This window comes from Arachis ipaensis, chromosome B10 (genome assembly GCF_059453495.1).
Source record: "Arachis ipaensis isolate K30076 ecotype BB chromosome B10, ASM5945349v1, whole genome shotgun sequence".
In the NCBI taxonomy this organism is placed as follows: domain Eukaryota; kingdom Viridiplantae; phylum Streptophyta; class Magnoliopsida; order Fabales; family Fabaceae; genus Arachis; species Arachis ipaensis.
Window position 1 is genome coordinate 121,632,459 of NC_142435.1, and position 27,953 is coordinate 121,660,411.

Genomic DNA, 27,953 nt, shown 5'->3' on the forward strand with positions numbered 1-27,953 from the left:
GAGTGTGACTACTGTAGCCTCTCCTCACTCTTTCTCGCGCTTTTCCACCTCAGGGCCCACTATTTCCCATCTAGCAGTCCCTAAAACATCACGCTATCTTTATTTTCATCACACAATCTTTATTTTTTAAACCTTAATAAACAAAATTTTCTTTACATAAAATAATAAAAATAATTAAATTTTTATAAAATTATTTTGTTATTTATATTTTAAAATTTTATATTTTTAAATTATAATTTTTCTGTAAATTTTTTTATTTAAATGAGTATCAAATTATTGTTGATTATATATTTAAAAATTTAATATTTTAAATTTTACTAAATAATACAGTAATTATTTTAAATTTTAAATTTTTAAAATTTTTTAAAATTATAATTTTTATTATTATTTAATTTATATAGTAAAACTTAATAATTAAAAAACTTATTTATGGAATCACTTTTTTGAATCTTAATATTTTAATATAATTTTTTAAATATTTCATTTAAAACAAAAGGAATTTTATTTTAATACGAAACATATCTATTTATATAATGTATTAGTGTAGAGTAGCCTGTGTTATGTATAGATATAATGTTTCCTATTTCATTTTATCTCATTGATTTGTGAAATTAAAAGAAAAATTATATAATTTATCTCAAATATATGAAACACACAAAAATTTATTATGATGTTTTTACGTATTACGCTTAAGAAGCAATTTGTTTATAATAATAATAATAATAATAATAATAATTAAACAACAAATTTTTAATATTTTGTAAAGTTTGGAATTGAAACAAAATTTGTACATCTTCTTGAATTTTGACTCTAAGTATCATTACCATTACATCCTATATGTAAGTAATACTATAATGAAAAAAAAAGATGTAGTAGAAAAACAATAGTGGTATAACTTTGTTTAGGTTAACATACATAAATTTTAATTTTGAGTATATAACTTTGTTTAGGTTAATAAATACATACATTTCAATTTTGAGTATATATATATATATATATATATATTCCAGCAAAATGTAATAACGTAAGAAAAAGGTTTTAGAATAGAAAAGAATAAGAGAGATTTTGAAAAGAATTAAAGGAGAGAGATAATTTTATTGAAAAAATTTTTAAGAAGAAAAGATACAATTACTAATGTTTTGTTTGTCAATTACATTTCTATTAAAATTAGTAGTATCAAAAAATATTTCAAATTTAATATTATGAAGAAAAATAAAAAAAAATATATAAGGACTAGTTTGACTAATTTTTAAAATTTGAGGGATGAAAATGACTTACGTTTTGACTATAAAATTTTTTTTTACATGTCAAGTGACATGTGTCACTGACTTGCCACGTGGCGTGCCACGTGTCACTGACCTACCACGTGTCGTGTCACATCATCATACCACGTGTCACTTAACGTGACACGTCATCATCTAACTGACGGAATGACTAATTTGACTTACATTTTATCTTTTAGGGACTAATTTGATTAAAAAATCATTCGGGGACAAAAATGAAGATCACGTGATCTTTTAGGGACGAAATTAGTATTAACCCTTTATTTTTTTTTAAAATTGCAAAAAATAGAATATTTTTAATAAAAAACTAATTACTATTGATTTAAATATAAAATCTAATTTTAAGAAAAATGTAACTGTTGGTAAAAAAGTGAATTTTTTTTATTATCAGTGGTTTTGACCATAAAAATAATGTTTCGACTATAAAAATAGAAATAGATAAGTTGAAGTTGAAAAAAGATGGTACAAAAAGCGTTTGGGTTGAAAGGGTAGTTATTTTTTTTTTTTTTAATCATCAAGGCTACTTGACCTTCAAATTGAGTGAAAGATATGGATGTGGAATTTGAACAGCAAATTAAAGAAACTTAAAATTTTGAAGACCAAGAAAGATATAAATATCAAAATTTGGTGTTCAAAATTCTTTATAGTCAAAGTAAAGTCATAGCGGAGACAAAAAAAGGAATTAAGATAGTAGATAAACATGCTCCATAGCAAGTCTATTTTCATGATCTATAAATAGTAAAAATTCAGAAGAATTTAGAGACTTCAATCATAAATACTAGATCATCACATAAACTTATAAAATTTTCGGTCTCCACGAACGACGAAAAAATATAAAGTGCAAGTGCATGTGAGTGTTAGAAGTTAATTTTTAACTTTTTTTTCCTTTTGTTTATTTGGTTCAGTTTCATTTAATTTCTTTGAATTTTATTATTTCTTTGTTTAAATCAATATTTGGTGCTTTCTCCATTTAATTATTTATTCTTTTAATGTTTATCATAAAATTTACTACTAGCAATTTTGACCTAGATTATCTTGACACTAATTAAATAATTTTTGGGTCAAATTCACTTTTTTTTAGAGGAATTGTATCTATTTTACCATACTTATATTTTGATACAAATTCGTTTTGACATCACCTGTCGAAATCGACAAAAAAAAAACGAGTAAAACAATAACACACAAGTTCCTTTCAATTGTCTAGTTTAAGTGTGTGTTTGGATTGTAGTTTGTCAAACTGGAATTTGAATAAAAATTATTTTATAGAATTGATTTTGAATAAAAGTAAGTTTGTGTCAATATAATTTATGTTTGGCAATTCTATACTAAAATTGATTTTAATAAAATAAATATTGTTTGGATAATATTATTTAAAATCATTTTTAAATACGTTGCCAAACACACCTAAGATGGTTTGGTCTAATTTATAAAGTGACAATTGACTGATTGCTACTGTTCAGTGATTTTCATAGAGCTAACACAATGTTCACCATAAATACACACAAGATTCTCTCATTATAGCTTAATGACACTTTTGATTGCAGATTTGTTTGGCAATGGGACTTGAATCACTCTTGACTCACGCTTATGTTTGATCGTGTAAGTCAAAATTATGTAAGGATATAGAGAAACAAAAAAAATTGTGAAATAAATAGGGGAAAAAAAGCTGGAAAAATGATCTAAAAATTATAAATAGAGAGGAGGGAGACAAGAAGTGAGAATATAGAATGATTAGGGGAGGAAGAGTGCATGACAAGGTTCCTTTCGGCGAGTTCACGCCTCCCCTAATATTGCCATTAGGATTTGCACTAACCCTATGTACCCATTACACTTTCTTTGTTTTTATAATTAGTAGTTAGCTACCCGATTTTAAATCCAAATATGAATCAATTGATCTTTTGTTTGCTGAGTTTGGACATCTTTGAAGGCTGAAGCACGGGGTTTCGGAATAATAATAATAATAATAAGATTAACTTAGTATAGAAAAAAAAAAAAGTTCCAACTTTTAACCGATAGAAGATAAAATTCATACAACGTGAAATATACTTTCTGTTCTTTGAATTTGTCTTAGATTTTAAAAATATTAATCAATTTTATTTTGTTGTAGTTTTGTTTTAATAAATTTTTTATTTACATTAAACATATTTTTTACAGTTAAATTTTTAAAAAATTTATAATTAATCCAATAATAATATTTGACAAGTAGAACTAATAGCAAAATTTTGTAGAGTAAAGTATTAAATTAGTTTGTACTTGTTCTTCAAATTATCGATATTGTTCTTGCAACGCTGTTATGTAGGACATTCCGTTAAGGGTTAAGTACTAATTTCGTCTTTGAGGTCTGGGACGAAAATCAAATTTATTCCCAACCTTTTTTTTGTTATTAAAATCATCCCTAATATTACAAAACGTTAAAAAATTATTCTTTTTTACTTTAATTATATTTTTTTCACCAAATTATCCTTTATTATTAATAAAAATAATATTTAAAAAAATCAAAACCCCACCCCACCCACTCCCGATCTCCTCGGTCTCTCCCCCCACCTCTCCCCCAATCCCCTTCCTTCAACTCTTCACCATCAACCTCTTCTTCTCACCTTCGCCGCGACAATTACCACTGCCGGAGGACACCCACCCCTCTACCCCTTCCTCTTCTCACTGCATCGGGGCCAATGTCTTCCCTGTATTCAAGCCAACATTAGTGAGGGTGTGCAAAGAAGAAAGTAACTGAATTTAACAGTTTCCAAAGCCACCAAGTTTACCAAGATCAATTCAATCCTTTGCAAAGAAGTTGTAAAGATGAATGGAACATTAACATTTTGTTAAGGCCTGGCCTAAACCACTATCGGGCTGGGCCGGGCCGGCCTGAGCACCACCCGACCCGGATGGTCGGGTAGGAGATGCTCAGTCGCCGACCCGGACACGCGTCCCTGACAGCTACGCTACAGCTGTCAGAATGGAGCATCAGGGAAGGCGGGCTTGTCCTTGATGGGCCCACCACTGACATGGTATATATGGGGAAGGTCCTGCCCTTCCCCCAAGGTACGTCACATACCACTCAATCTTTACTCGCCTGCACACTTCACTGACTTGAGTGTCGGAGTGTCTTTGCAAGTGACACCCCCCTTTACATCCGAAGAGCTCGGGACCTCGCCTACCCTCAGCCCAAAGACGTGCGGCCAGACGACCTCCCCTTCTCTAACCAGAAAATCAACCCAACCCGTCCGGTATCCGACCTACCGAACATTGGCGTCGTCTGTGGGGACTCTAGTCGCTTGAATGGACGTTGTATTGGACCCGGGAGAGACAGGCCGCAAAGGGGAACCCTCTGCGACTTCTCCCAGACAGCGCACGAGGTTCCCTCCAAGACGTACCACCCGATCTCTCGAAAGACGCCCTTTCGGGGGAACTGGCGACAACCACGCACTACAAGAAAATAAGCTTTTTGCTACGCTTTTAAAGCGTGCCGAAAAGGGCAAAAAAACGTACCGATAGCTTTTCGCCACGCTTTTTGAGCTATCGGCACGCTTTTGAAAGGGTCACATCTGCAAGCGTGCCGATAGCTCTATTGCCACGCTTTTTCTATCTACTGGCACGCTTTGTTTTTTTTCCATGCTTTGATCTATTGGCACGCTTAAAAACGTAACTGTATGTATAACCATGTAGCCACGCTTTTAAAACGTGCCTAAAAGTAGACATACAACCACACTTTTAAAGCATACTTAAAAGTAGACATACATCCACGCTTTCAAAGCGTACCAAAAAATAGATATACATCCAAGCGTGGCCTAATCCTTTTCAAATAAAAAAAAAAAAGAAAAAATAGAAAATAAAATAAAAATATTATTAAATTAATCTTTAAAATAAAATAAAATACTAAAAAATTAATCTTCTATTGATTTATATGAATGAAACAATTAAGAAAAAATAAATTCAACTTCCAAAATAAATATTTAAAAAAATTACAACTTTATATTTAAAAAAATATAATCTAACTCCTAAACAACATCCAAGACTTTTCAGCAATCTTTGACGCCGACACCAGGGCCAAGGAACTTCGCACTTGGCAAGAATCTGAAGAGAGAAAAGCAAGTATGTGAACTGAATTGAAAGCCAAAGTAACTAGTGACTTAATGCACGTTGATCAGCACTTCAACATATAGATAAATGCATAAATCAATTTAAGTTATATATACTTACAAATCTCTAGCGGCAACAGCAAGAATATCAACACAAAAACACAACACCAGGGCACAAGCTCTCTACTTGAGATTTTATGGTATCTATGACTTCAAAACCTCTAATAGAATTAGCATTAGGACCTGCTGTTATTTCTCCCGTAAAAGTTGATGTATCATCTAATAGCACTGATGCATCACATCCCCGAAACAAGAAATTATTAACAAAGAACGAAAATTAATTGTTTCCTAAAACTAAGATTGAAATAATGTACATATGGAATTCATTTATTTGCTACCTAAGAAATATAAGCTTTACTGTCAAGTTCTTCTTAAGTAAATTTAAACATGGATTTAAACTAGACTTGGTTTTAGTTTGTTATTAAGCAATTGAATCAAATGTTTGTTAGTGGAAATTAAAAGTCCTCCGCAATCTTTATTACACGTAGCAGATTCACAAGAATCGATATATTTAAGAGGAAATCACAGGAATGTTCAGCAATCTTTATGGAATATCCAACGTGCAGGCGGGAAAAAAACATATCAATATATTTAAGAGTTTTCCCCTTGAATAACAATAAGATCAAGTAGAAAGGGTTCTGGTAATAACAATAAGATCAAGTAACTACAAGATACCATGAACGTCATTAATTGTGACATACCCTGAATACCATATCAAAGTGTTGCTGCTGCCCAACATCTGTGACATATATAATCCATTCAGCCTTCTCTTCATTCGGCTACTGATTTAGTACACTTCAGAAAAACAGCAAGCAGTAACCAATTTAGAAAAATCATATAAAATTCATCTTTGGTTGGATTCTCCTAAATTTTGGTGTGGTTGAACTAGACTTACCCATCTTTCATCCAGTTCAAGTCCCAGAATATTTTCACTTCTCTAGAAAAAGTTATGCCTCTCAAAATATGGTTTTGTTTTAAGAAAAGGTAGCTGTCACAGCAGTGAACAGCCCTGCTTCCAGAAGGCACAACTTTCTCTACAAAATTCGAATTGTCCTAAAATTTGGACATAAAATACTAGACATCCTAATATTTCACCTCTCTTTGATTTCACCTCCAAAGAGTTTCAGAGTATTGAGATATGTGGTTTTGAAGTTGCTGTTCCAGAATTCAGACAGCATTCTTTCTGCAGAAAATGACCATTTTCTAAAAATCATATCTCCCAAACCACAAATCAGAAAATTCTGAAATTTTAGGGGAACAATCTAGACATCTCAAGGTTTCATAGAAAAATAATTTCACTCATTTTGAGTGGCTAGATTGCTGCCAGTTTTGTTCACAAAGTGCTGCCCGAAACTGCATAATTCTGCAACATGTAACCTTGGGTTTTGAGAGGTCAAAAATTGATTTCTAGCTTTTCACTCACTCTAACCTTGCATTCTAACTTTATTTTACCTATTGTGACTTGTTAAAAAGATTAAATCAGCCCCATGTGCTCAATAAGATCATCAACCAGCTCAAGGTTTTCAAAAGTGAAATAACATGTACTATATATATATATATATATATATATATATATATAAATCAGCCCCATGTGCTCAATAAGATCATCAACCAGCTCAAGGTTTTCAAAACTGAAATAACTTGTACTATATATATATATATATATATATATATATATATATATATATATATATATATATATATATATATATATATATATACACACACAATGGATCCTCATTCATTTTTCAGCAAATAAAATTTCAGCAATCAATTTAACTCTCACCAAGTAAGGAGGATCTGCCACTACTATTTTGAAGGAATGCTTCAACTCCAGGGTGATTCCGATGGACGTTTATGAGTACCGTAAACTTAAAATCATGTTTGTTGTATAAAAGAGGCTTGATTTTAGGAGGAATAGTTCCACGGCCTGTAAATATATGAAGGGAGGGATAATCTTTAGCGAGAACTATTGAAATACATTTAATTGAGACGACAAATAAAATGAAAAAAGATAAAAGAACAGAGAAAATAATTACCTGGTGCAAAAGCAAGACCTATAAAACAGTACTTGAGGTAAACCAGCATCCTGTACCTGTACATTTATCAAATAATTTGGAGGCATAACTGAAATTGAAAACTTAATAGTATAAAGGTATAGCCTTTGAAAAAATAGAAAAAGAAATCATGACTATGAACTCATTTAGTTAGCTATATTTGTTGAACAAAACAATAGGATGATAGAAAAAGCTAACATGAACAGAAAAAGATCCATGAATATGAGGAGGAGAAATTCACTAAGCATTTCAAACTTGGGAGACATTTCAACAAAGAGGTAGAATAAATCAGAACAGATATATCAACCAACAGGATAAGAGTGTAGGACAAAATAGACATATCAATTTCAAAGGGAGAAATGGAGAAAGAGAAAACTACAAAGTAGCGGTAGTGATTATGTTGAGAAAGGAATGCGCACATAATGTGAATATATAGGCAATGTAATTGAATAACAATTTCATATATCAGCATGAATGAAATTCAAATTAATGGATATATCATATATATTTTAACACCATTAGTGGCATTCAATTGGTTTGGTAATGATCATCACAATAACAAACTGATAGCACCAAACTAATAAATAATAATAATCACTAAAGTGTTAATCAGGGGTGTAGCAACATGAGACCTAAGATATGTTAGGAAGATTAGATAATATTTGAATCCCATTTTAGTGTAGACAGCCAATAAAGAGAAATGTCTGAAGTGAAAATGTCTGAACTGAAAAAAAAAAAACTGAAGGGGAAAAAAGTTGGATGTAAACAAGAAAATGGGATTCAAAAAATATTTATACACAAATAAATTAAGAGCTCTGTGTTTAGAACTCATAAATGATAATTACATTTCTCAGAACTTTTTTTTTATATATGTCTTTTTTGAAAGAAAATGTATTCATAAATCTATTGACAAGATCTATGTATTTCTCAAGTCCACAAATGTTCTGCAGCAACATGTTTTACATGGATACAGTGAAGGCAAACAAGAATAATATATTAAAAATGACAGATGTAACATACCCAAGTGCAACAGCACTATCCTTTTGGCTATTTTGTAAGACTTCAAAGAGCTCCTCCAGAGGTGCCCTATAGTCATTTAGTCCTTTATTAAAGAGATACACCAGGGTGCTATACAGGCCATGCTCCCGGCATAATCTGACCACCTCAACAATGTATCAAATATAAGCACTCAACAGTTAGACAGTTAGGCCAATAGAAGAAATAAAGGGCAAGGGAAGAGGTTTTAGAAGAGCTAACAACAACCTGATTAAAATCCAATGATGAAATATCCATGTGAAGTACACATTGCTCAACCCGCTGTAACCACCCTTTAGCACTATAATGCTCTACCAGTTCTTGCATAATATTGAGAAGAGGGATAGAAATACAAAGAAGAAAGGTATTAGAAGAATTAAGAATGAAAATTCAAAAGCCAAAACTTACTGTCATTGCAGCAGAGGCTGGCTTCAGAAGTTGTGCAGCTTTAGCAAAACTGCTTTGCACAGAAAGTTGCCTAGATAACCAATCAAAAAGGTCTTTACGCCCTTCGGCACCAAGTTTAGAATCCATCAAGGCAATTGTAATATAAGGAACCTACAATAGTAGCATACTCAGAGGATAGACACAAGACAGAAGAATCACTTAACAAAAGATTGAAACAGACCATTTTATCAAGATGAACAGCAGCAAGCCACAAATCCAAAGTATTGAGTGCACATTCTCTCATGTGCTTCTTGTTGTCACCAAGGGATTTCAATATATCAGCCAGAATACCCTGAAACGAACAATAAAGCACAACTTGAGATGACAACACAAGATTATTAACAAGATAGAAAATACAAAAGCAGAAAACGATCCAACAAGAAATAATCAGAACAAATAATCAGAACCAACAAGAAATAATCATAACTGAAAATAGGGGTGTGCAAAAAAAAAACTAGTTTCACTGAACTGAATTGAAACTGAACTGAAACTGTTTTAAATAAACCAGTTTTTTAAAATAAAAAACTGAACTGAAACCATAGTTTTTATGAAAACCAGTTTATTAAAAATCAGTTTTTATGGTTCAGTTTAGTTTTAAACCAAATTAAAACTGGTTTTATTTAAACTCTAAAATTAGTTTTTACATGCTCTTTCTCTCTCTCTCTCCCTTCACTTTCTCTCTCCCCTTCCCCTCTCTCTCTCCTCTTTCTCCCCGCTCTCTCCCTTCTCTCTCTTTCCCCTTTCTTCCTTCTCTCCCCTCTCTCTCTCTCTCTCTCTCTCTCTCTCTCTCTCTCCCTTCTCTCTCTCTCTCTCTCCCCTTTCTCTCTCTCATTTCCCTCTTTCTCTCTCTCGCTCTCCCCGTCTCTCTTCCTCTCTCTCTCTCTCCCCCTTCTCTCTCCTTTCCCTCTCTCTCTCCGTCTCTTTTTCTCTCTCTCTTCCCCCTCTTTTTCCCTATCCTCTCTCTCTCTCCTCTCCCTCCTCTCTCTCCCGCTCCCATCTCTCTTCGTCTTTCTCTCTCTCCCTCTCTCTCTCTCTCCTTTCCCGTCTCTCTTCCTCTCTCTCTCCTCTTCTTTCTCCCTCTCCCCTCTCTCTCCCTCTCTCTTCCCCTTACTTTCTCTCTCTCCCCCTCCCCTCTCTCTTCGTCTTTCTCTCTCTCTCTCTCTCTCTCTCTCTCTCTCTCTCTCTCTCTCTCCTTTCTCTCCTCTCCCTCTCTCTCTCTCCTTTCTCTCCTCTCCCTCTCTCTCCCAATTCATTCCTCTCTCTCTCCTCCCTTCTCTCTTCTTTTCTCTCTCTCTCTCTCTCTCCCTCCTTTTCCTCGCTCTCCCCTTTTCTTTCTCTCTCTCCTCTCCCACCTCTCTTTCTCTCTCCCCCTTCTTTCTTCCTCTCTCTCTCCTTCTTCTCTTTCTTCCCCTCCTCTCTCTCTTTTTCCTCTCGCTCTCTCTACCTCTCTTTCTTTTTTCTCACCTCTCCCTCGCTCCCCCTCCCTTCCCCCTTCTCTCTCTCTCTCTCTCTCTCTCTCTCTCTCTCTCCCTCGTTTCCCTGTCTCTTCCCTTTTGTTTCTCTCTATCTTCTCCCTTCTCTCTCTCTCTCTCCTTACCTTCTTTCTTCCTCTTTCTCTCTCTCTCTCTCTCTCTCATTTTTCCCTTTTCTCTCTTTCTCTCTCCTATTTCTCTCTCTTCCCTTCCCTTCTTTCTCTCTCCTCTTCTCTCTCTTTCTTTGCCCTCCTCTCTCTCTTTCTCTTCTTTCTTTCCTTCCTTTCTCTCTTTACTCTTTCTCTCTCAATCTTCTCTCACTCTATATCCCTCTTCTCTCTCTCCCCCTCTTTTCTTCAAAATAAGAGAGAAAATGAGAGAAAGAGAGAGAAAAGAGAAAAAATAGGAGAGAAGGAGAGATAGGAAAAAGAGAGAGAGGAGGAGGAGAGAGACAAATAGATAGAAGGGAGGGAAAGAAACAGCACAAGAGAGAGAGAGAGGAAGAGAGAGAGGGAGAGAAAGTGAGAGAGACAGAGAGAAAGAGAGAGGGAGAGAGAGAGAAGAGGGGAATAGGGAAGGAGAGAAAGAGAAAGGAGAGAGAGAGAGGAGGGGAAGAGTGAAAGAGAGAGAGGGAGAGAGAGATATAGAGGAAGAGGGATATGGGAGAGAGAATGAGAGAAAGGGATAGAGGTTGAAAAGGGAGAGAGAAAGAGAGGGTAGGGGGAGAAAAAGGGGCAGGGGAGAGCGATAGGAGGGGAAGAGAGAGGAAGATAAGAAGAGAGATGGGGAGCGAGAGAAAAGAAAAACGGGTGGAGAGAGAGGAAGACAAAGAAAGGAAAAGGGGAGAAAGATGGGGAGAGAGAGAGAAGAGGAAGAGTGAGAGGGAAAGGAGAGAGAGAAAGGGAGAGAACGAGAGAGAGAGAGAGAAAGGAGGGAGAGAGAGGGAGAGAAGAGGAGAAAGAGAGGAATAGGGAGAGAGAGAGAGAGAAAGAGAGAGAGAGAAATAGAGAGAAGGGAGAGAGAGAGAAAGAGAGAGAGAGAGAGAGAGAGAGAGAGAGAAGAGGGAGAGAAGGAGAGAGAGAAAGAGAGAGAGATAGAGAGGAGGGAGAGAGAGGGAGAAAAGGAGAGAGAGGGAGGGAGAGAGAGGGAAAGAAAGAGAATGTAAAATATAATTTTATATATGTTAAGAGAGAGGGAGCGAGAGAGAGAGGGAGCGAGAGAGAGAGAGAGAAAGAGAGAGAGGGAGAGAAAGAGAGAGAGAGAGAGAGAGAGAGGGGAGGGGAGAAAGAGGGGAAGGGGGAGAGAGAGAGAAAAGGAAAAGAGAGAGAGGAGGGAGAGAGAGAAAGGAGGGAGAGAGAGAGAGAGAGGGAGAGAAGGAGAGAAGAAGTGAGAGAGGAAGAGGGGAAGGAGAGAGAGAGAGAGAGAAAGAGAGTGGGAGAGAGAGAAAGGAGGGGGAGAGAGGGAAAGAAGAAGAGAGAGAGGGAGAACGGAAGGAGAGAGAGAGGGAGAGGGAGAGAGAGGGGAGAGAGAGAGGGAGACAAGAAGAGAGAGTGGGAGAGAGAGGGGGAGAGAGAAAATGTAAAAACTAATTATATATATGTTAAAAGTTAAAACTAGTTTTAGCCTATAAACCAGTTTAAACTGGTTTTTTCAATTAAAACTGGTTTTATTTTTATGAACTGGTTTAAACTGATGCACTGTATTGTAAACTGGTTTAAAACCAGTTTCTTATTTGACGAAGTAGTTTGGTTCAGTTTCTAAACCATTTAAAATGGTTTAGTGCAGTTTCAGTTCAGTTTATGAAAAAACTGAACCATGAACACCCCTAACTGAAAATCCTAAAAACAATCAAAACAGAAACAAATCCTCTGAAAAAAATCAGAACAAAAAAATAAAAAATCATAACAAAAAATTAAATAATTTAAAGCTTAGCAAAATGATAAAAAAAATCAAATAATTAGAAATTTAGACAAATAAAGAAAATAGAAAATCAAGTTAAAACCCTAAACCAGGAATCGAATCTTTACTGCCGTCGCCAGCGATGCATCCGGCGCCGAGCTCGACGGAGATGCCACCGATCGTTTCCTTCCAGATCCTGCCGCCGATTCATGGATAAACACCATAGACGTCGGCACTAGCAGAATGAAGGTTGGCGCTGACGGGTTGCTGCTGACGAGCGGCGCTGACGAGTTGCGCTGACGAGTGGTGCTGACGGTTGGCGCGACGCGTGTGAGAGAGGGAGATGGTGGCGTGGGGCATGAGCAAGGAGGGAGGGATGGACGTAGGTGCTGCGATGGGTTGGAGGGAGGGGTTGTGACGGGTTGAGAGAGGGAGACAGCGGCGTTGTTGGAAGAGGGAGTTATGGCTGTGTTAGGGTTGCAGAGATGAGAAGGGTGAGTGACGGCGAGCTAGGTTAAGTGCTTGTTTGGGCGCCATTATTTTGATAAAAAAAGATCTTTTTTCAATGAAAAAAGATCTTTTTTTATTTTTTAGCGTGTTTGGCAAATTTCGAGTAGTAAAAGTAAAAGCACTAGAAAAATCAGAAAAACATCTTTTTTTAGAAGCTGTAATTTACATCTTTTTTTAAAAGATCTTTTTTCCTTAAAAAAAAGATGTTTTTCATGTAATAAATAAACAAAAAAATACTTTTATTTTGTTATATCCAAACATAATTGATAGATAAAAAGATCTTTTTGCATGAGATACCCAAACATAAAATTACTTTTACTTTTCCACAAGATCTTTTAAAAAAAGATAACTCGAAAAAAGATCTTTTCTTAGAAATTCACCCAAACAAGGCCTAAATGATTTTTGAAACAAGTGTATGTTGTTAATGTTATTACTTTTAGTCTAGGTTTATATGTTAACAATTAGAAAAAAGAAGTGAAGTGTGAAAAAAATTGGTTTATATGTTAACAATTAGAAAAAAGAAGTGAAGTGTGAAAAAAATTGGGTGGAAACAAAATTTTGGAAGGATGGAATTCTATGGGTACGTTTTTTGAGGGTGTCTAAATAAACACAGGATATGGGCACGCTTTAAAAAGGTGACAATTGGAAGACTACTTAGTCACGCTTTGCAAGCGTACCGGTTTTTCTCTATGGCCACGCTTTTTAAGTGTGACAAAAAAAAACGTGGCCAAATCACAAATTATTGGCTACCCTCATAAAAGCGTGCCGATTTCCCTCTATAGCCACACTTTTTAAGCGAAACAAAAAAAAGCGTGGCCAAATCACATTTCAGTGGCCACCCTCGCAAAAGCGTGGCCATTGACCACTTTTGGGCACGCTTTAAAAGCGTGGCAAAAAAAGTGTTCCGACAGGGCTTTTTTCTTGTAGTGACGCCAGAATAATGCAGGAACTACGTCACAAGATGCAAGACTTGGAACGCCGGCTAGCGAACCGGGAAAACGACCAGCACACCCCAGAGCAAAGCCACTCTCATTCTCACTCAAGGAGCCATTCCAGACGCATAGCCAGCCCTCAGGCTGAATCCGAGAGCGCTGGGAAAAGAGGACGCGCGAGAAGACGCAACGACCCCCTCATCTACGCCAGGCACGAGAGGCGGCGTATGACGGATCGCAACCACGAGGAGACTCGTCAGGAGGACGACGAAGGGAGAACAACGAGAACGCGGGGACCCGTGATAATGGGAGTGACCCCATTTCATCGTTCCATCCTCGAAGTCCGGCTACCAAAACACTTTGACAAGCCAACGGACATGAGGTATGACGGAACGCAGGACCCGCTGGAACACCTCACGGCCTTTGAGGCCAGGATGAACCTGGAGGGAGTGGGAGACGAGGTAAGGTGCCGCGCTTTCCCAGTCACCCTGGCGGGACCCGCAATACGGTGGTTCAATAACCTCCTGCAGGGCTCAGTGACCAGTTTTGCGGACATTAGCCATACCTTCCTAGCCCAATACATGACAAGAATTGCAAAAGCAAAGCACCCAATCAACCTGCTTGGAGTGACCCAGCGGCCCGGGGAGCCAACCAGGAAATACCTAGACCGATTCAACGACGAGTGCCTGGAAATAGACGGGCTGGCAGACTCAGTTGCGAGCTTGTGCCTGACAAAGAAACTCCTGAACGAGGACTTCAGAAAGCACCTCACCACGAAGTCAGTGTGGACCATGCAAGAGATTCAATGTGTAGCCAAGGAGTACATCAACGACGAAGAAGTTAGCCAAGTCGTGGCCGCCAACAAACGGCAGCCCTCTTACAACCAAGACCGGCACCGCGGGAGCAGAGAAGGACAAAAGGAACACGCCAGGGACGGCGGTCCGAGCAGGACACCCAGACCGTTTCCTCGTGTCAGGAAGTTCACCAATTACACTCCCCTTACCGCACCAATCATGGAAGTTTATCAACAAATCGCTGAAAAGGGGATCTTGTCGAAGCCCCGACCACTAAAGAAACGAACGGGGGGAAACCGAAGCCTCTACTGTGACTATCACAAGGGCTACGGGCACAAGACACAGGATTGCTTCGACCTAAAGGACGCATTAGAACAAGCGATCAGGGATGGAAAGCTAGCTGGATTCTCCCATCTCATTAGAGAGCCGAGATAATGGAATCGTGACCAGGACGGCGAAGACAAGACACGGGCAGCAAAGCGACGCCAAGAACCAGAGGACAACGACCGAGGCCTCACGATAGTGAACGTGGTAACAGCTAGGAATGCGGCACCCAGGTCAAGGTCGGCACACAGGAAAGACGCCAAAGTTCTGGCGTCTCCTCGTCCGCACGAAGCACGAGGAAGCACCCGTCCATTTCATTCGGCCCGGAGGATCAATGGTTCGACGAAGTCGGAAAAATCCCTCCCATGGTCATAACGGCCAGAGTAGGAATCGGCCTTGTCAAGCGAATCCTTGTAGATACGGGGGTAGACTCGAACATCATGTTTCGCAATGTGTTCGACGCTTTAGGCCTACGGGACGCCGACCTACAGACTCACCAGCACAGCGTCGTAGGGCTCGGCGACCATTTCATCAAGCCGGATGGCATAATCACCCTGCCGACCTCATTGGGACAAGACCAGGGGAGAAGAACGATAATGGCGGAGTTCGTGATCCTACGAGACTCCACCGCCTACAACATCATCCTGGGGAGAAAGACCATCAACGACCTAGGAGGAGTCATCAGCACAAGGATGTTGGTAATGAAGTTCATAACTGAAGAGGGGTCAGTAGGATCTGTGAGGGGAGACCTGGAAATGGCAGTCGCTTGCGACAACACCAGTCTCTCGTTAAGAAAGAAATCCAGGGAAGCATCGGGGTAATTTCTCGCCGACTTGGATGCCAGAATTGACGACAAGCCCAGGCCCGAACCAGAGGGGGACCTGGAGAAGTTTAGGGTCGGGAACACGGAGAATAAGTTCACGTTCGTGAATAGGAACCTCCCCCATGAATTAAAAGAGCCCTTGATGGAAATGATTAGAACCAATGGCGATTTGTTTGCCTGGACACCTGCCGATATGCCGAGGATAGACCCCGGGCTCATGTCACACCGCCTAGCCATCAGGCCGGAAGCCAAACCAGTGGCTCAAAGGAGAAGAAAAATATCAGAGGAAAGGGCAGAGGAAGTGGTTAGACAAACGGCCAGCCTCCTTGAAGCAGGGTTCATCCGGGAACTGGACTATTCTACCTGGTTGTCAAATGTGGTCCTGGTAAAAAAGCACAATGGGAGATGGAGGATGTGTATAGACTACTCTGATCTCAACAAAGCATGTCCCAAAGACTGCTATCCCCTCCCCAACATTGATGCACTCGTTGACGCGGCCGCGGGGTACCGGTATCTGAGCTTCATGGACGCCTACTCCGGCTACAACCAAATATCGATGCACCAGCCAGATGAGGATAAAACGGCGTTCATAACGCCAGGAGGGACCTACTTCTACAAGGTGATGCCTTTTGGCCTGAAAAACGCGGGGGCGACGTACCAGAGGCTGATGAACAAAATATTCAGCGATCTTATCGGCAAAAACGGTGGAAGTCTACGTGGATGATATCCTTGCGAAGACCGTCCGACCTGATGACCTCCTAAGCGACCTGGAGAATGTGTTCACATCCCTCTGACAACACGGCATGAGGCTCAACCCGCTTAAGTGCGCCTTTGCCATGGAGGCCGGAAAGTTCCTGGGGTTCATGATAACCCAAAGGGGAGTGGAAGCCAACCTCGAAAAGTGCCAAGCGATACTCTAGATGAGGAGTCCGGGTTGCATCAAAGACGTTTAGCGGCTGGCGGGAAGGCTCACCGCGTTGTCCCGATTCCTCGGTGCGTCGGCAGCAAAGGCCCTACCCTTCTTCAACCTGATGAGGAAAGGAATAGCGTTTGAATGGACTCCTGCGTGCGAGGAAGCATTCAACCACTTCAAAGAAATCCTAGCAGCACCCCCTGTGCTCGAGAAGCCCAGAGCTGGAGAACCACTCTACCTATACCTAGCCATAACAGAAGCAGCGCTTGCAGCGGTGCTAGTGCGAGAAGAAGGGAAGGCTCAGCAACTGATCTACTTCGTAAGTAGAGCGTTGCAGGGGGTAGAACTTAGGTACAGCAAGCTGGAGAAACTGGCACTAGCGCTCTTGATCTCTTCCCGCAGACTACGACAATACTTCCAGGGTAACCAGGTGGTCGTGAGAACGGACCAAGGGATCCGTCAGGTGCTCCAAAAACCTGATTTGGAGGGGAGGATGATGACCTGGGCCGTCGAGCTGTCCCAATACGATCTGAGCTACGAACCCCGACACGCGATTAAGGCACAAGCAATGGCGGACTTCCTAGTGGAAGTAACCGGAACCGAGGACGCGGGCACACAGTGGAAGCTCCATGTGGACGGAGCTTCCAACCAGACGTCCGGGGGCGCCGGGATCATCCTAGAAAGCCCGGCCGGAGTTATTTATGAACAATCGGTTAAGTTCGAGTTTCCCGTATCGAACAACCAAGCAGAATACGAAGCCCTTCTGGGGGACTTGGTTCTAGCTCGGGAAGTCGGGGCCACAAGGTTGGAAGTAAGCAGTGACTCGCAGGTCGTCACCGCGCAAGTAAATGGAAGCTATCAAGCCAGAGACTCGCTGCTGCAAAAATACTTGAAAAGGGTCAAAGAGCTGAGCAAACAGTTTGAGGAGATCACGATCCAACACGTTCCAAGGGAAAGGAACACACGAGCAGACCTCCTATCCAAGCTGGCAAGCACGAAACCTGGAACCGGCAATCGCTCCCTCATTCAAGGCATCACGAAAGAGCCCGCAGTCACTCTACACCTGACCAAGATGAGCCCCTCTTGGATGGACCCCATCACCGATTTCTTGAAAAACGGAAAACTCTCTGGGGAGGGGAAGGAAGCCAAAGCGTTGAGATGGGAGGCTGTCAAGTACATGGTCATACAGGACCAGCTATTCAAAAAGGGACTCAGCCAACCTTTGCTGAAGTGCCTACATCCCGACCAGACGGACTACGTGCTCAGAGAAGTCTACGAGGGATGCTACGGCCACCATATCGGGGGCAAAGCCCTAGCAAGGAAGCTCATCCGAGCTGGATATTACTGGCCGTCAATGATGAATGACTCCAGAGAATTCGTGAAAAAATGCGCCAAGTGTCAACAGAACGCCAACTTCCACAGGGCGCCAGCTTCCGAGCTGAGCAAACTGACGTCTTTCCGACCTTTTGCACAATGGGGAGTCGACCTCTTGGGACCCTTCCTGGTTGGCCCAGGACAAGTCAAATACCTCATAGTTGCCGTCGACTACTACACCAAATGGATAAAGGCTGAACCGCTGGCCAGCATATCCTCATCCAATTGTAGAAAGTTCATGTGGAGGCAGGTGATAACCCGGTTTGGCATCCCGGAAATTGTCATTTCGGATAATGGGACACAATTCACCGACAAGAAGTTTGCAGAGTTTCTCACCGGCCTGGGGATAAAACAGAAGTTCTCCTCGGTTGAACATCCCTAAACAAATGGACAAGTGGAGTTCGCAAATAAAGTCATCCTGCTAGGCCTCAAGAAGCGTTTAGATAGCAAAAAAGGCGCATGGGACGACGAGCTCGCCTCGGTTCTCTGGTCCTACCGAACTACTGAGCAAATCTCCACAGGGGAAACCTACTTTCGCCTAACATACGGGATCGACACGGTGATACCTGTGGAGATTGGCGAACCGAGCCCGCGACTACTTCTGACGGGAGTAGAAGAAGCGGTGGAGAAAGACCTGGTGGACGAGGCCAGAGAGATGGCCCACTTGTCGGAGGTAGCACTGAAACAAATAACAGCCCTATGCTACAATACCAAGGTCCTCAGAAGGGAGTTTGAGGAAAGAGACCTCGTCCTGCGACGAAACGACATCGGGCTACCAACCCCAGGAGAAGGAAAGCTGGCGGCAAACTGGGAAGGTCCCTACAGAATCAGAGAAGTGTTCGGCAAAGGCGCCTATAAACTGGAGAGACTCGACGGCAAAGAAATCCCGAGAACATGGAATGCAGGTAACCTGAGGAGATTTTATTCGTAGCTTGGGTACACCGGTTAAGCGGCCTGACGAGCTAGATAACCTTTTAATTTCCAGTGATTTACTTTTATTAAGTGCCTACCATGTTCATAAACTTGTTTAGCTGACGATTAATATTTACTTGTCTGAATTCTCCCATCTACTATTCCCCAATATGTATCCCACACCATCGCGTTCTTCAACGGCAACCCGGGACTGATCACCCCGGGAGCCAATCGAATCAAAGCCATAACAAACGGCCGTGATAATAAGACCAAGACGGTTTCAACCAAGTTACCAACACAAACGGCAAAACGGACACAAGCAATAAGTCCACACCGAAAGAACGGTAACAAAACAAAATACTACTAAACAGCAAGATAAAGGCGATAATTGTAAGCCGACCAAGCGGCCACTAAAGTATAACAAAAGTTAACGATCTCAACAAGTGTTCTACAAATCCACATAAAAAACGCAAGTTAAAGGAGTTCACTTTCGGGGCATGTCAACAATCTTGCCGTCCTTAATTGTTTTAAAGACCCTAATAGCCGATGTGTCGAAGTCTGGGACCACGACCTTCACCTGGGCCTTAAGAGCCTTTTCGGTCATAAAGATCGCATTCTTCCCCTGCTCCCTGACCGCCCTATATTTCCTTTTCAGCTCTTCGACCTCTGCTCGCGCAGCCTCAGCCGACGAGAAGGCCGCGTCACGCTCCTTCTCCATAGCGACCACCCGACCTTGCGCGGCGTTAAGGTGGCTCTCTAGAGTCATCTCCCGCTCGGTTAAACGGGAGACGGTGGCATCGGAGACCTTCATTTTTTCCTCAAAAGATGCAGCCTTCTCCTCGGCATCCTTGCGCCCCTTCTCTGCCGCGGCCAGTTGTTCCTAAAGCTTTTCGACCTGGACCTTGAATTCGTTATTGGCCTGGACAGCGGTATCGAGCTTCCTTCGCAAAGCCTGCATGCCCGACAACTCGAACTCGGCCTTCCGAGCTATCACCGCTCCTTGGAAAAGGATACGGTACATCCACCTCGCTTGCCCCACGAGTTCGGTACTAAGAAAGTGATCCTCCGTACCGGGAATCAGCTGATTATCAATAAAGGCCCCAGCATCGAAGTTCCTCTCCATCACGGTGAGAGTACCTTCCGGGCTGGAGGATGCCCTCTGCCTCTTGGGAGTAGGGACAAGCTTCAAATCATCATACTCCCGATGGGTAGAAGACGACTGCCCAATACCGGCCGTCTCCTCGGGAATAGGAGAAGCTTGCATCCCGGTAGAGTTCTTGTTGGACATCTCGGTGTCCCGAGGCGAAGGTACAGCTTGATCCTCCTTCTCCTCGGTAGGGTCTTCCGGCTTCCTAGCAACCTTCTCGTCAGCCTTCTCCTCGTCGCTATCCTCCAAGAAGGTCTTAACTAAACTTTCGAGCCCAGTCACCGAAGCAGACATTTCCACTGCAACAGACAAACAAATACGTCAGTCGTGAAGTCGGCGATAACAAATTAAACGATAAACAACACAAAAGTAAGACAAAATAGCTCACAAATATAATTCATGGCGACCTCCCGTTCACCCATAAGGAGGTGGGGGTTCACGGGGTTCTTTCCAAAGACCGCCCACAACACGTCGGCAATTCTCTTATTTACGGCAGACATCCCTTTATAGGTCACCTTAATGAAGGTGTTGGACCCCGCCCCGAAGCTCCAATACGTCGGGATGAGGTGTTCTCCCTCCAACGACAACCAAAAGGGATGGCGACCTTTGACGGGGCGAACCTTGAAATACTTATCCTTGAACCCATGATAAGAGTCCTTGAACAAGCCAAATATCCTCCGACCCTGAGCAGATCGGAAAGATAAGAACCCTTTCCTTGCTTTCCCCTCCTTAGAAGGGTTAGTAAGGTTGAAGAAAAAGAGAAAGACATCCACAGACACCGGCAGCTCGAGATATTCACACACCATCTCGAAACAGCGGATAGAAGCCCAACTGTTCGGATGAAGCTGCGACGGCGACACGGATATCCGATTAAGAAGCGCCATCTGGAAGTCGGAGAACGGTATGCGAACGCCCACCTGGGTGAACATGGCTTTGTAAAACCAAATCCAGTCGGCAACTCGGGGGAGTGGAAATTAATCTCATACAGCCGTTCGTTGGGGGCAGGAATGAAGACGTTATAATTGGCCTCCTCGTCTGTCCCCCCACATAGATACTTGGCTTGCCGGAACTCCGTCAACTCCTCCTCGTCCATCTGATTTGGCGAGTCCTTCACATCCTTAGTCACCCAGGCATAGGGATCGTAATTCGCGGTAGAAGGAGAAGCCCGGGAAATGATGCGAGGCATACCTACAGTGGGGTACCACCCCGTTAGTCTATGAGGTCGGGAGTCCAGAAAAAGCCCAGAAACTATGTTCGTCCTATTCAACAGTTAAGATCAAGCATGGCTAAAAGTCATCTATCACGCAAGCTACCTAAAAACCTACCCTGGAATGGTACCCCTCCCCTAACGCATCTACTTGACACTAATGAGCCATCTACCAACAAAAATCAAACAAAACAGCAAGAATACGGAGCAAATACAAGCAACAAACGTACAACAATGAAGCAGAAAAGAGAAAGGATCAAAGATTACCTAAATTGGTTGCGAAAACTGAGAAGGAAGAAGGAAAGATGCACGAGGATGCTAGAACGACGCTCTGAGATTTTTTGAGGGAGATAGCGGGGAGATAGCAGGAGCAAGAGTGGGAAGGGAAAAATCCAAGCAAAACTGTTTAAAACTGCCACCCAGGAAGCGCGAAAGACTTGGGGGCAAAATAGTCTTTGCATACAGGGTTTTCTAGCCCATTATGAGTATTAAATACCCCGCGCGATGAACGAGGCAACAAGCGGTCGTTCCAACAACGAACAGACACGCACGTAAGAAGCACGTCCCCTCCACGGACAGATGACCCGGCGACAACGCAAAAAAGGAGAGATGACACGCCACCAACGATCCTCACGGTCGTTATCGGCGCGTCGGGGGCACTGTTACGGCCTGGCCCAAACCACTATCGGGCCGGCCCGACCCGAGCACCACCCGACCCGGATGGTCGGGTAGGAGACACTCAGTCGCCGACCCGGACACGCATACCTGACAGCTACGCTACAGCTGTGAGAAGGGAGCATCAGGGAAGGTGGGCCTGTCCTTGATGGGCCCACCTCTGACATGGTATATATGGGGAAGGTCCTGCCCTTCCCCCAAGGTACGTCACATACCACTCAATCTTTACTCGCCTGCACACTTCACTGACTTGAGCGTCGGAGTGTCTTTGCAGGTAACACCCCCCTTTACATCCGAAGAGCTCGGGACCTCGCCTACCCTCAGCCCAAAGACGTGCGGCTAGACGACCTCCCCTTCTCTAACCAGGAAATCAACCCAAAACCTACCGAACACATTTTATATAATGATGTTGCATACCAAATGACATGAATGAGACTTCCAGTAGATGCTCCAAGTGTCTTTTTGCAAAGAGTTCCGGTAAGTATTTTCCCTTTTTCAATTCTGACCATAGTATCCCCTGGAGTTATTGATGATCCTCCTTCGTTATCATCATGCCAGCTAGAATACCTAGTTAAATTTATTTGCTTGGGAATAATAAGATTGAAAACTTGTTTCCAGTCACAATGGTTCTGGCTTCAATATTGCTGGTGTAGGAACATTTTCGTCGAAATCTTCCCACCACATTAGAATGTTCATAAATACATCCTTTAAAAAAGAAGAAGGAAATTAAATTTTTTTTGTAAGTTAAAATTCTTTGTTTGGTTAATAATTATACAAAATGTTTTAAAAGCACAGTCTCAGGGTATGTAAGGTTCAAAGCAATACTCCATGGCACTCCGAGTTCATCAATGTTAATGTTCGGGTCTGGTGTAATAACCGTTCGAGCAGAAAAAACCAACTCTTTTCCCCATCAAATTTTCTCTAATCCGACCTTCTTTGGCTTTAAGCCTGCTATAAATTGATTTGATAGACCTTCCTGTTCTTTGAGTAGAAAGAAGAGTGAGAAGAGGAAGGGGAAGAGGGGTGGGTGTCCTTCCGGCTGTGGTAATTACTGCGACGAAGGTGAGAAGAAGAGGGTGATGGTAAAGAGTTGAAGGAAGGGGATTGGGGGAGGGGTGGGGGGAGAGACCGAAAAAATACTGGGGAGTGGGTGGGGTGGGATTTTGATTTTTTTAATATTATTTTTATTAATAATGAATGGTAATTTAGTCAAAAAAAATATAATTGAAGTAGAAATGACGATTTTTTAACGTTTTGTAATATTGGGGATGATTTTAATAACAAAAAAAGGTCGGGAATGAATTTGATTTTCGCCTCAGACCTTAAGAACGAAATTAGTACTTAACCCTTCCGTTGATTATTTAACTTTGATCTCACGGTGGGATTACATTGAAACTAAGTGAAACTTTTTTGAATTCAAATAGGACACTATAAACCTTAAGGACTAAAATAAGATTACATCCAAATGTAGAAGACTAATTTAATATTTCACTCAAATTTTGTATATAATTTACTTGTATTAAAAATTGTTTTTTGAAGTTATTGAGTTGATTTTAAGCTAATTGAAAACTTAGCTATTAGAAATATATTTAATGTAAATACAAAATTTTTAAAACAAAATTAAAATAAACAAAAAATAAAAAATATTTTTAAAATTTTTAAAAAATTTCAGAGGTAAAAATTATATTTTTCCCATTCATATAATAACCACAATCAATCATGCCAATGGGAATAACAAGCTACTACGATAAAGTTCAAAACTAAGATATTATTGCATATCACCAATTTTACATATAACAAATTAACTTCTACTTAGGCCACCAGAGGTGGTCTAGTGTTTTGAGTTGTAAGTATGAAGTTCAATCTAAGTTTAAATTTTGGATTTTTATAACGTACAGATACTCTTTATATATATTTACCGTGGTTGAATACTAGAATGACATGTGGTATCATGCTGGTCCTTTGGGAGCAGCTTGCAGGGCTCGCTGAACATGTAACAGAGCTTGGTTGACGTTAAGTGAAATAGAAACAGAAAAAGTCCCGTTGGTTTCCATAAAATGATGTAACGGTTATCAATGTTGGGCTCCGTTAGATATAGTGATGATCTTCATATGATTTGGGGTTCATAGCCCATTTGATTGATTCATACAAGGGGATTTTGGTGGGCCTATCAATGGAGCTTTGTAAATATGGACTATTTTAGACTCTTGTGTTTTTGTTATTTTTAAAAGCCGGTATGTTTATTATGTTTTTAAAAGCTTATGTATACCAAAATTTAAATTCTTTTAATATGAAACTCTAATTTTTAATATATTTATTTAAAATAAATTAGTAAATATAATATACCGAACATATTAATTGATACATATATTTATGTTATATTTTTTGATTTTAATATCACGAGAAAAGAAACAAATTATAATGTAATTTAATTTTTGTTATATATTTTGTAACTATATTTAGATAGAAATTATTATAGAAATTAAAGTATTTTTCATACAATAACAAATGTAACAACAAAAAATAAAACAAGTATAGAATAGATAAAATATTACGTTTTTTAGACTTTAATTGTAAAATGCAATAACAATGATATTTAAAATTTGACGTGGCAATGACTCAATTAACAAATAAAAATAAATTAAAATTTATTATAATTTTAAAATGGTATAAATTCAATTCATTATTAGGTAAAACTTTGAGAATTTTGTGTTCAAGGAGACAAGACAAAATATTTTGATCATAACTAAATTTACTAACACTCCATTTTATAGACACTGATAGCATGCTTGAGAGATTAGGACATAGTAAAAATTTATGTATAATATTAGATGATTTAGTCAAACCATCTAGTAAGTTTTTACTATCAACTTTATATGAAGAATATCACAAATAATGTCACTAAATCTATAAAATAAACAATATCACAAATAACATAAATATACAGCTCACATATTATATATGTATAAAGGACAATGCATATATACCGTATTGATAAACAATGTTTTCTAACATTTTAAAAATAAATCTTGATTTATGGACACTAAATATACATATTATATACGATGCAACTTCATATCTATTTTTTACCATATAAGAAATTACGTCTTCATTTGCGAAAAATCATAAATAATTTGTGATACAAAATAGTTCTTGTTTGTTCGAAATTGTTTCTAAAATCCAATCCGTATATATATTGTTATGGTCTGGCTCAAATCCTCCGTGGGTTGGCCCGACCCGAGCGCTACCCGACCCGGACGATCACGGGTGAGGCGCCCCGCAGCCAACTTGGACACGCGTCCCATACAGCTCATTCACGGCTGTGGGAGAACGTCCCAGAGAAAGTGGGCCTGTCCTTGTAGGGCCCACCCCTGACACAATATATAAGGGGAAGGATTTGCCCTTCCCCCAAGGTACGTCACATATCACATCACCCCTTTTCGCCTGCACATTTACTGACAAGAGCGTCGGAGTGTCTTTGCAGGTGACACCCCCCTTTTTTACACGAAGTACTCGGGACCTCGCATACACCAGCCCGGCAGTCCACGACCTGACGAGCCCCTACCACTTCCCAGAAGTCCAAACTCGAACCGTCCGGTAACCAACCAACCGAACATTGGCGCCATCTGTGGGGACTCGTTCATGGACTTCGTGCTAGTCCAGACTGGGACAGGCTGCGAGGCCGTGCCCGGAGGCGACGCCGCCGCGACGGAAACCCGACAACATCCAAGGTCGCCTCCGAGGAACGCAACACAATCACACGAGGGATGCCCCTTCGGGGGGACTGGCGACAACCACGCCAGAATAATGCAATAGCTACGCCATAGAATGCAAGACTTGGAACGCCGACTAGCAGATAGGGAACGCGACCAACACACCCCAGAGCAGAGTCACTCCCGCTCTCGCTCCAGGAGTCGCTCCAGACGTACGCCTACCCCCCAAGCTGACTCCGAAAGCACCGGGGAGAGAGGGCGCGCGAGAAGACGTCATGACCCCGTCATTTACGCCAGACGTGAGAGGCGGCGTACCGCAAACCGCGGGGATGAGGACACTCGTCGGGAGAACGACGGGAATACGAGGACCCGTAATAATGGGAGCGACCCCATTCCACCGTTCCATACTCGAGGTCCAGCTGCCAAAACACTTTGACAAGACAACGGACATGAGGTACGATGGAACGCAAGACCCGCTGGAACACCTCACGGCCTTTGAGGCCAGGATGAACTTAGAGGGAGTAGGAGACGAGGTAAGGTGCCGCGCTTTCCCGGTCACCATGGCGGGACCTGCAATACGGTGGTTCAATAACCTCCCGCAAGGCTCGGTAACCCGCTTCTCCGACATCAGCCATGAATTCATGGATCAGTTCACGACCAGGATTGCCAAAGCCAAGCACCCGATCAATTTGCTGGGGGTGACCCAGAGAGCCGGGGAGCCTACCAGGAAATACCTAGATCGCTTCAACGACGAATGCTTGGAAATCGATGGGTTGACGGACTCGGTGGCGAGCTTGTGCTTGACGAATGGGCTCCTGAACGAGGACTTCAGGAAGCACCTTACCACAAAGCCAGTATGGACAATGCAGGAGATCCAATGCATCGCTAAGGAGTATATTAACGATGAAGAAGTCAGCCGGGTCGTGGCTGCCAACAAACGGCAACCCCCCTACAACCAAACCCGCCACTACGAGGGTAGAGAAAGACAAAAGGAACACGCCAGGGACGGCGGTCCAAGTAAGACGCCAAAGCCATTTCCCCGAGTAGGAAAATTCACCAACTACACCCCCCTCACGGCACCAATCACGGAAGTTTATCAACAGATAGCCGAGAAGGGGATACTGTCGAGACCCCGACCTCTGAAGGACAGAACGGGGGGAAACAAAAGCCTTTACTGCGAATATCACAAGGGATACGGGCACAAGACCCAAGACTGTTTTGACCTGAAGGATTCCCTGGAGCAAGCAATCAGGGACGGAAAGCTTGCCGAATTCTCCCACCTCATAAGGGAGCCGAGGAGACGGAATCGCGATCACGAGGGCGAGGACAGGCCCCGGGCGACAAGACAATGCCAAGAACCAGAGGGGGACGACCACGGTCTCACGGTGGTGAACGTGGTAATAGCGAGGAATTCCGCCCCGAGGTCGAGATTGGCACAGAAGAAAGACGCCAAAGTCCTAGCTGTCTCCTCCTCACCCGCGAGAAGTTCCCGGGGACTCCCATCCATCTCCTTCGGCCCCAAGGACCAATGGTTCGACGAGGTACCGGAAAGTTCCCCCATGGTCATCACGGCCAGAGTTGGAACCGGCCTCGTCAAACGGATCCTAGTGGATACAGGGGCAGACTCGAACATCATGTTTCACAACGTTTTTGATGCCTTGGGACTGCGCACTAGCACGGTGTGGTAGGGTTGGGTGACCACTTCATCAAGCCGGATGGGATCATCTCCCTCCCGACCTCCATGGGACAAGGACAGAGACGAAGGACAGTAATGGCCAATTTCGTAGTCTTGCGAGACTCCACAGCCTACAACATCATCTTGGGGAGAAAAACCATCAACGATCTTGGGGCAGCGATTAGCACGAAGCTGCTCGTAATGAAGTTTATTACTGATGACGGATCCGTAGGATCCATCAGAGGGGACTTGGAAACGGCAGTCGCTTGCGATCACGCCAGTCTCTCTCTCAGGAAAAAGTCCAAAGAAGCATCAGGGGTTTTTCTTGCCGACCTGGATGCCAGAATAGACAACAAGCCCAGGCCCGAGCCAGAGGGGGACTTGGAAAAATTTAGGGTCGGTGATGGGGAGGAGAAGTTCACATTCATAAATAGAAATCTCCCCCATGAACTAAAAGAACCTTTGATGGAGATGATCAGAGCGAATGCCGACCTCTTCGCTTGGACGCCAGCCGACATGCCAGGGATAGATCCCCAGCTCATGTCACACTATCTGGCCGTCAAGTCAGAGGCTAAGCCAGTGGCCCAGAGGAGAAGGAAGATGTTGCAGGAAAGGACAGAGG

General features: G+C 41.8%; 4 protein-coding genes across 4 annotated transcripts; 3 read left to right on the top strand and 1 right to left on the bottom strand.

The window, feature by feature from the left end:
- Positions 1-7,197: 7,197 nt before the first annotated feature.
- Positions 7,198-8,841, bottom strand: LOC107620943 (uncharacterized). The gene is made up of 4 exons (XM_088492403.1): positions 8,743-8,841; positions 8,500-8,642; positions 7,462-7,517; positions 7,198-7,352 (listed from the first exon to the last, which is right to left on the bottom strand). The coding sequence occupies exons 1-4, from the start codon at positions 8,839-8,841 to the stop codon at positions 7,198-7,200; spliced, it is 453 nt and encodes a 150-aa protein (XP_088348529.1).
- Positions 8,842-13,782: 4,941 nt separating this feature from the next.
- LOC148581524 (uncharacterized) lies at positions 13,783-15,003 on the top strand. Its single transcript, XM_088492405.1, has one exon. The coding sequence runs from the start codon at positions 13,783-13,785 to the stop codon at positions 15,001-15,003; it is 1,221 nt and encodes a 406-aa protein (XP_088348531.1).
- Positions 15,004-16,746: 1,743 nt separating this feature from the next.
- LOC148581525 (uncharacterized) lies at positions 16,747-18,384 on the top strand. Its single transcript, XM_088492406.1, has 2 exons — positions 16,747-18,132; positions 18,253-18,384. Exons 1-2 carry the CDS (start codon positions 16,747-16,749, stop codon positions 18,382-18,384), a joined length of 1,518 nt encoding a protein of 505 aa, XP_088348532.1.
- Positions 18,385-26,297: 7,913 nt separating this feature from the next.
- LOC148581526 (uncharacterized) lies at positions 26,298-27,344 on the top strand. Its single transcript, XM_088492407.1, has one exon. It carries the CDS (start codon positions 26,298-26,300, stop codon positions 27,342-27,344), a length of 1,047 nt encoding a protein of 348 aa, XP_088348533.1.
- The last annotated feature ends 609 nt before the right edge of the window (positions 27,345-27,953 follow it).

Coding starts and splice junctions, on each gene's coding strand:
- LOC148581525 (XM_088492406.1), top strand. CDS start 16,747: ATGAGGAAAGGAATAGCGTTTGAATGGACTCCTGCGTGCGAGGAAGCA. Junction 18,133..18,252: donor ACCTCTTGGGACCCTTCCTG/GTTGGCCCAGGA, acceptor ATGTGGAGGCAG/GTGATAACCCGGTTTGGCAT.
- LOC148581526 (XM_088492407.1), top strand. CDS start 26,298: ATGGATCAGTTCACGACCAGGATTGCCAAAGCCAAGCACCCGATCAAT.
- LOC148581524 (XM_088492405.1), top strand. CDS start 13,783: ATGCAGGAACTACGTCACAAGATGCAAGACTTGGAACGCCGGCTAGCG.
- LOC107620943 (XM_088492403.1), bottom strand. CDS start 8,841: ATGCAAGAACTGGTAGAGCATTATAGTGCTAAAGGGTGGTTACAGCGG. Junction 8,643..8,742: donor CATCATTGGATTTTAATCAG/GTTGTTGTTAGC, acceptor TACATTGTTGAG/GTGGTCAGATTATGCCGGGA. Junction 7,518..8,499: donor GATAGTGCTGTTGCACTTGG/GTATGTTACATC, acceptor ATAAATGTACAG/GTACAGGATGCTGGTTTACC.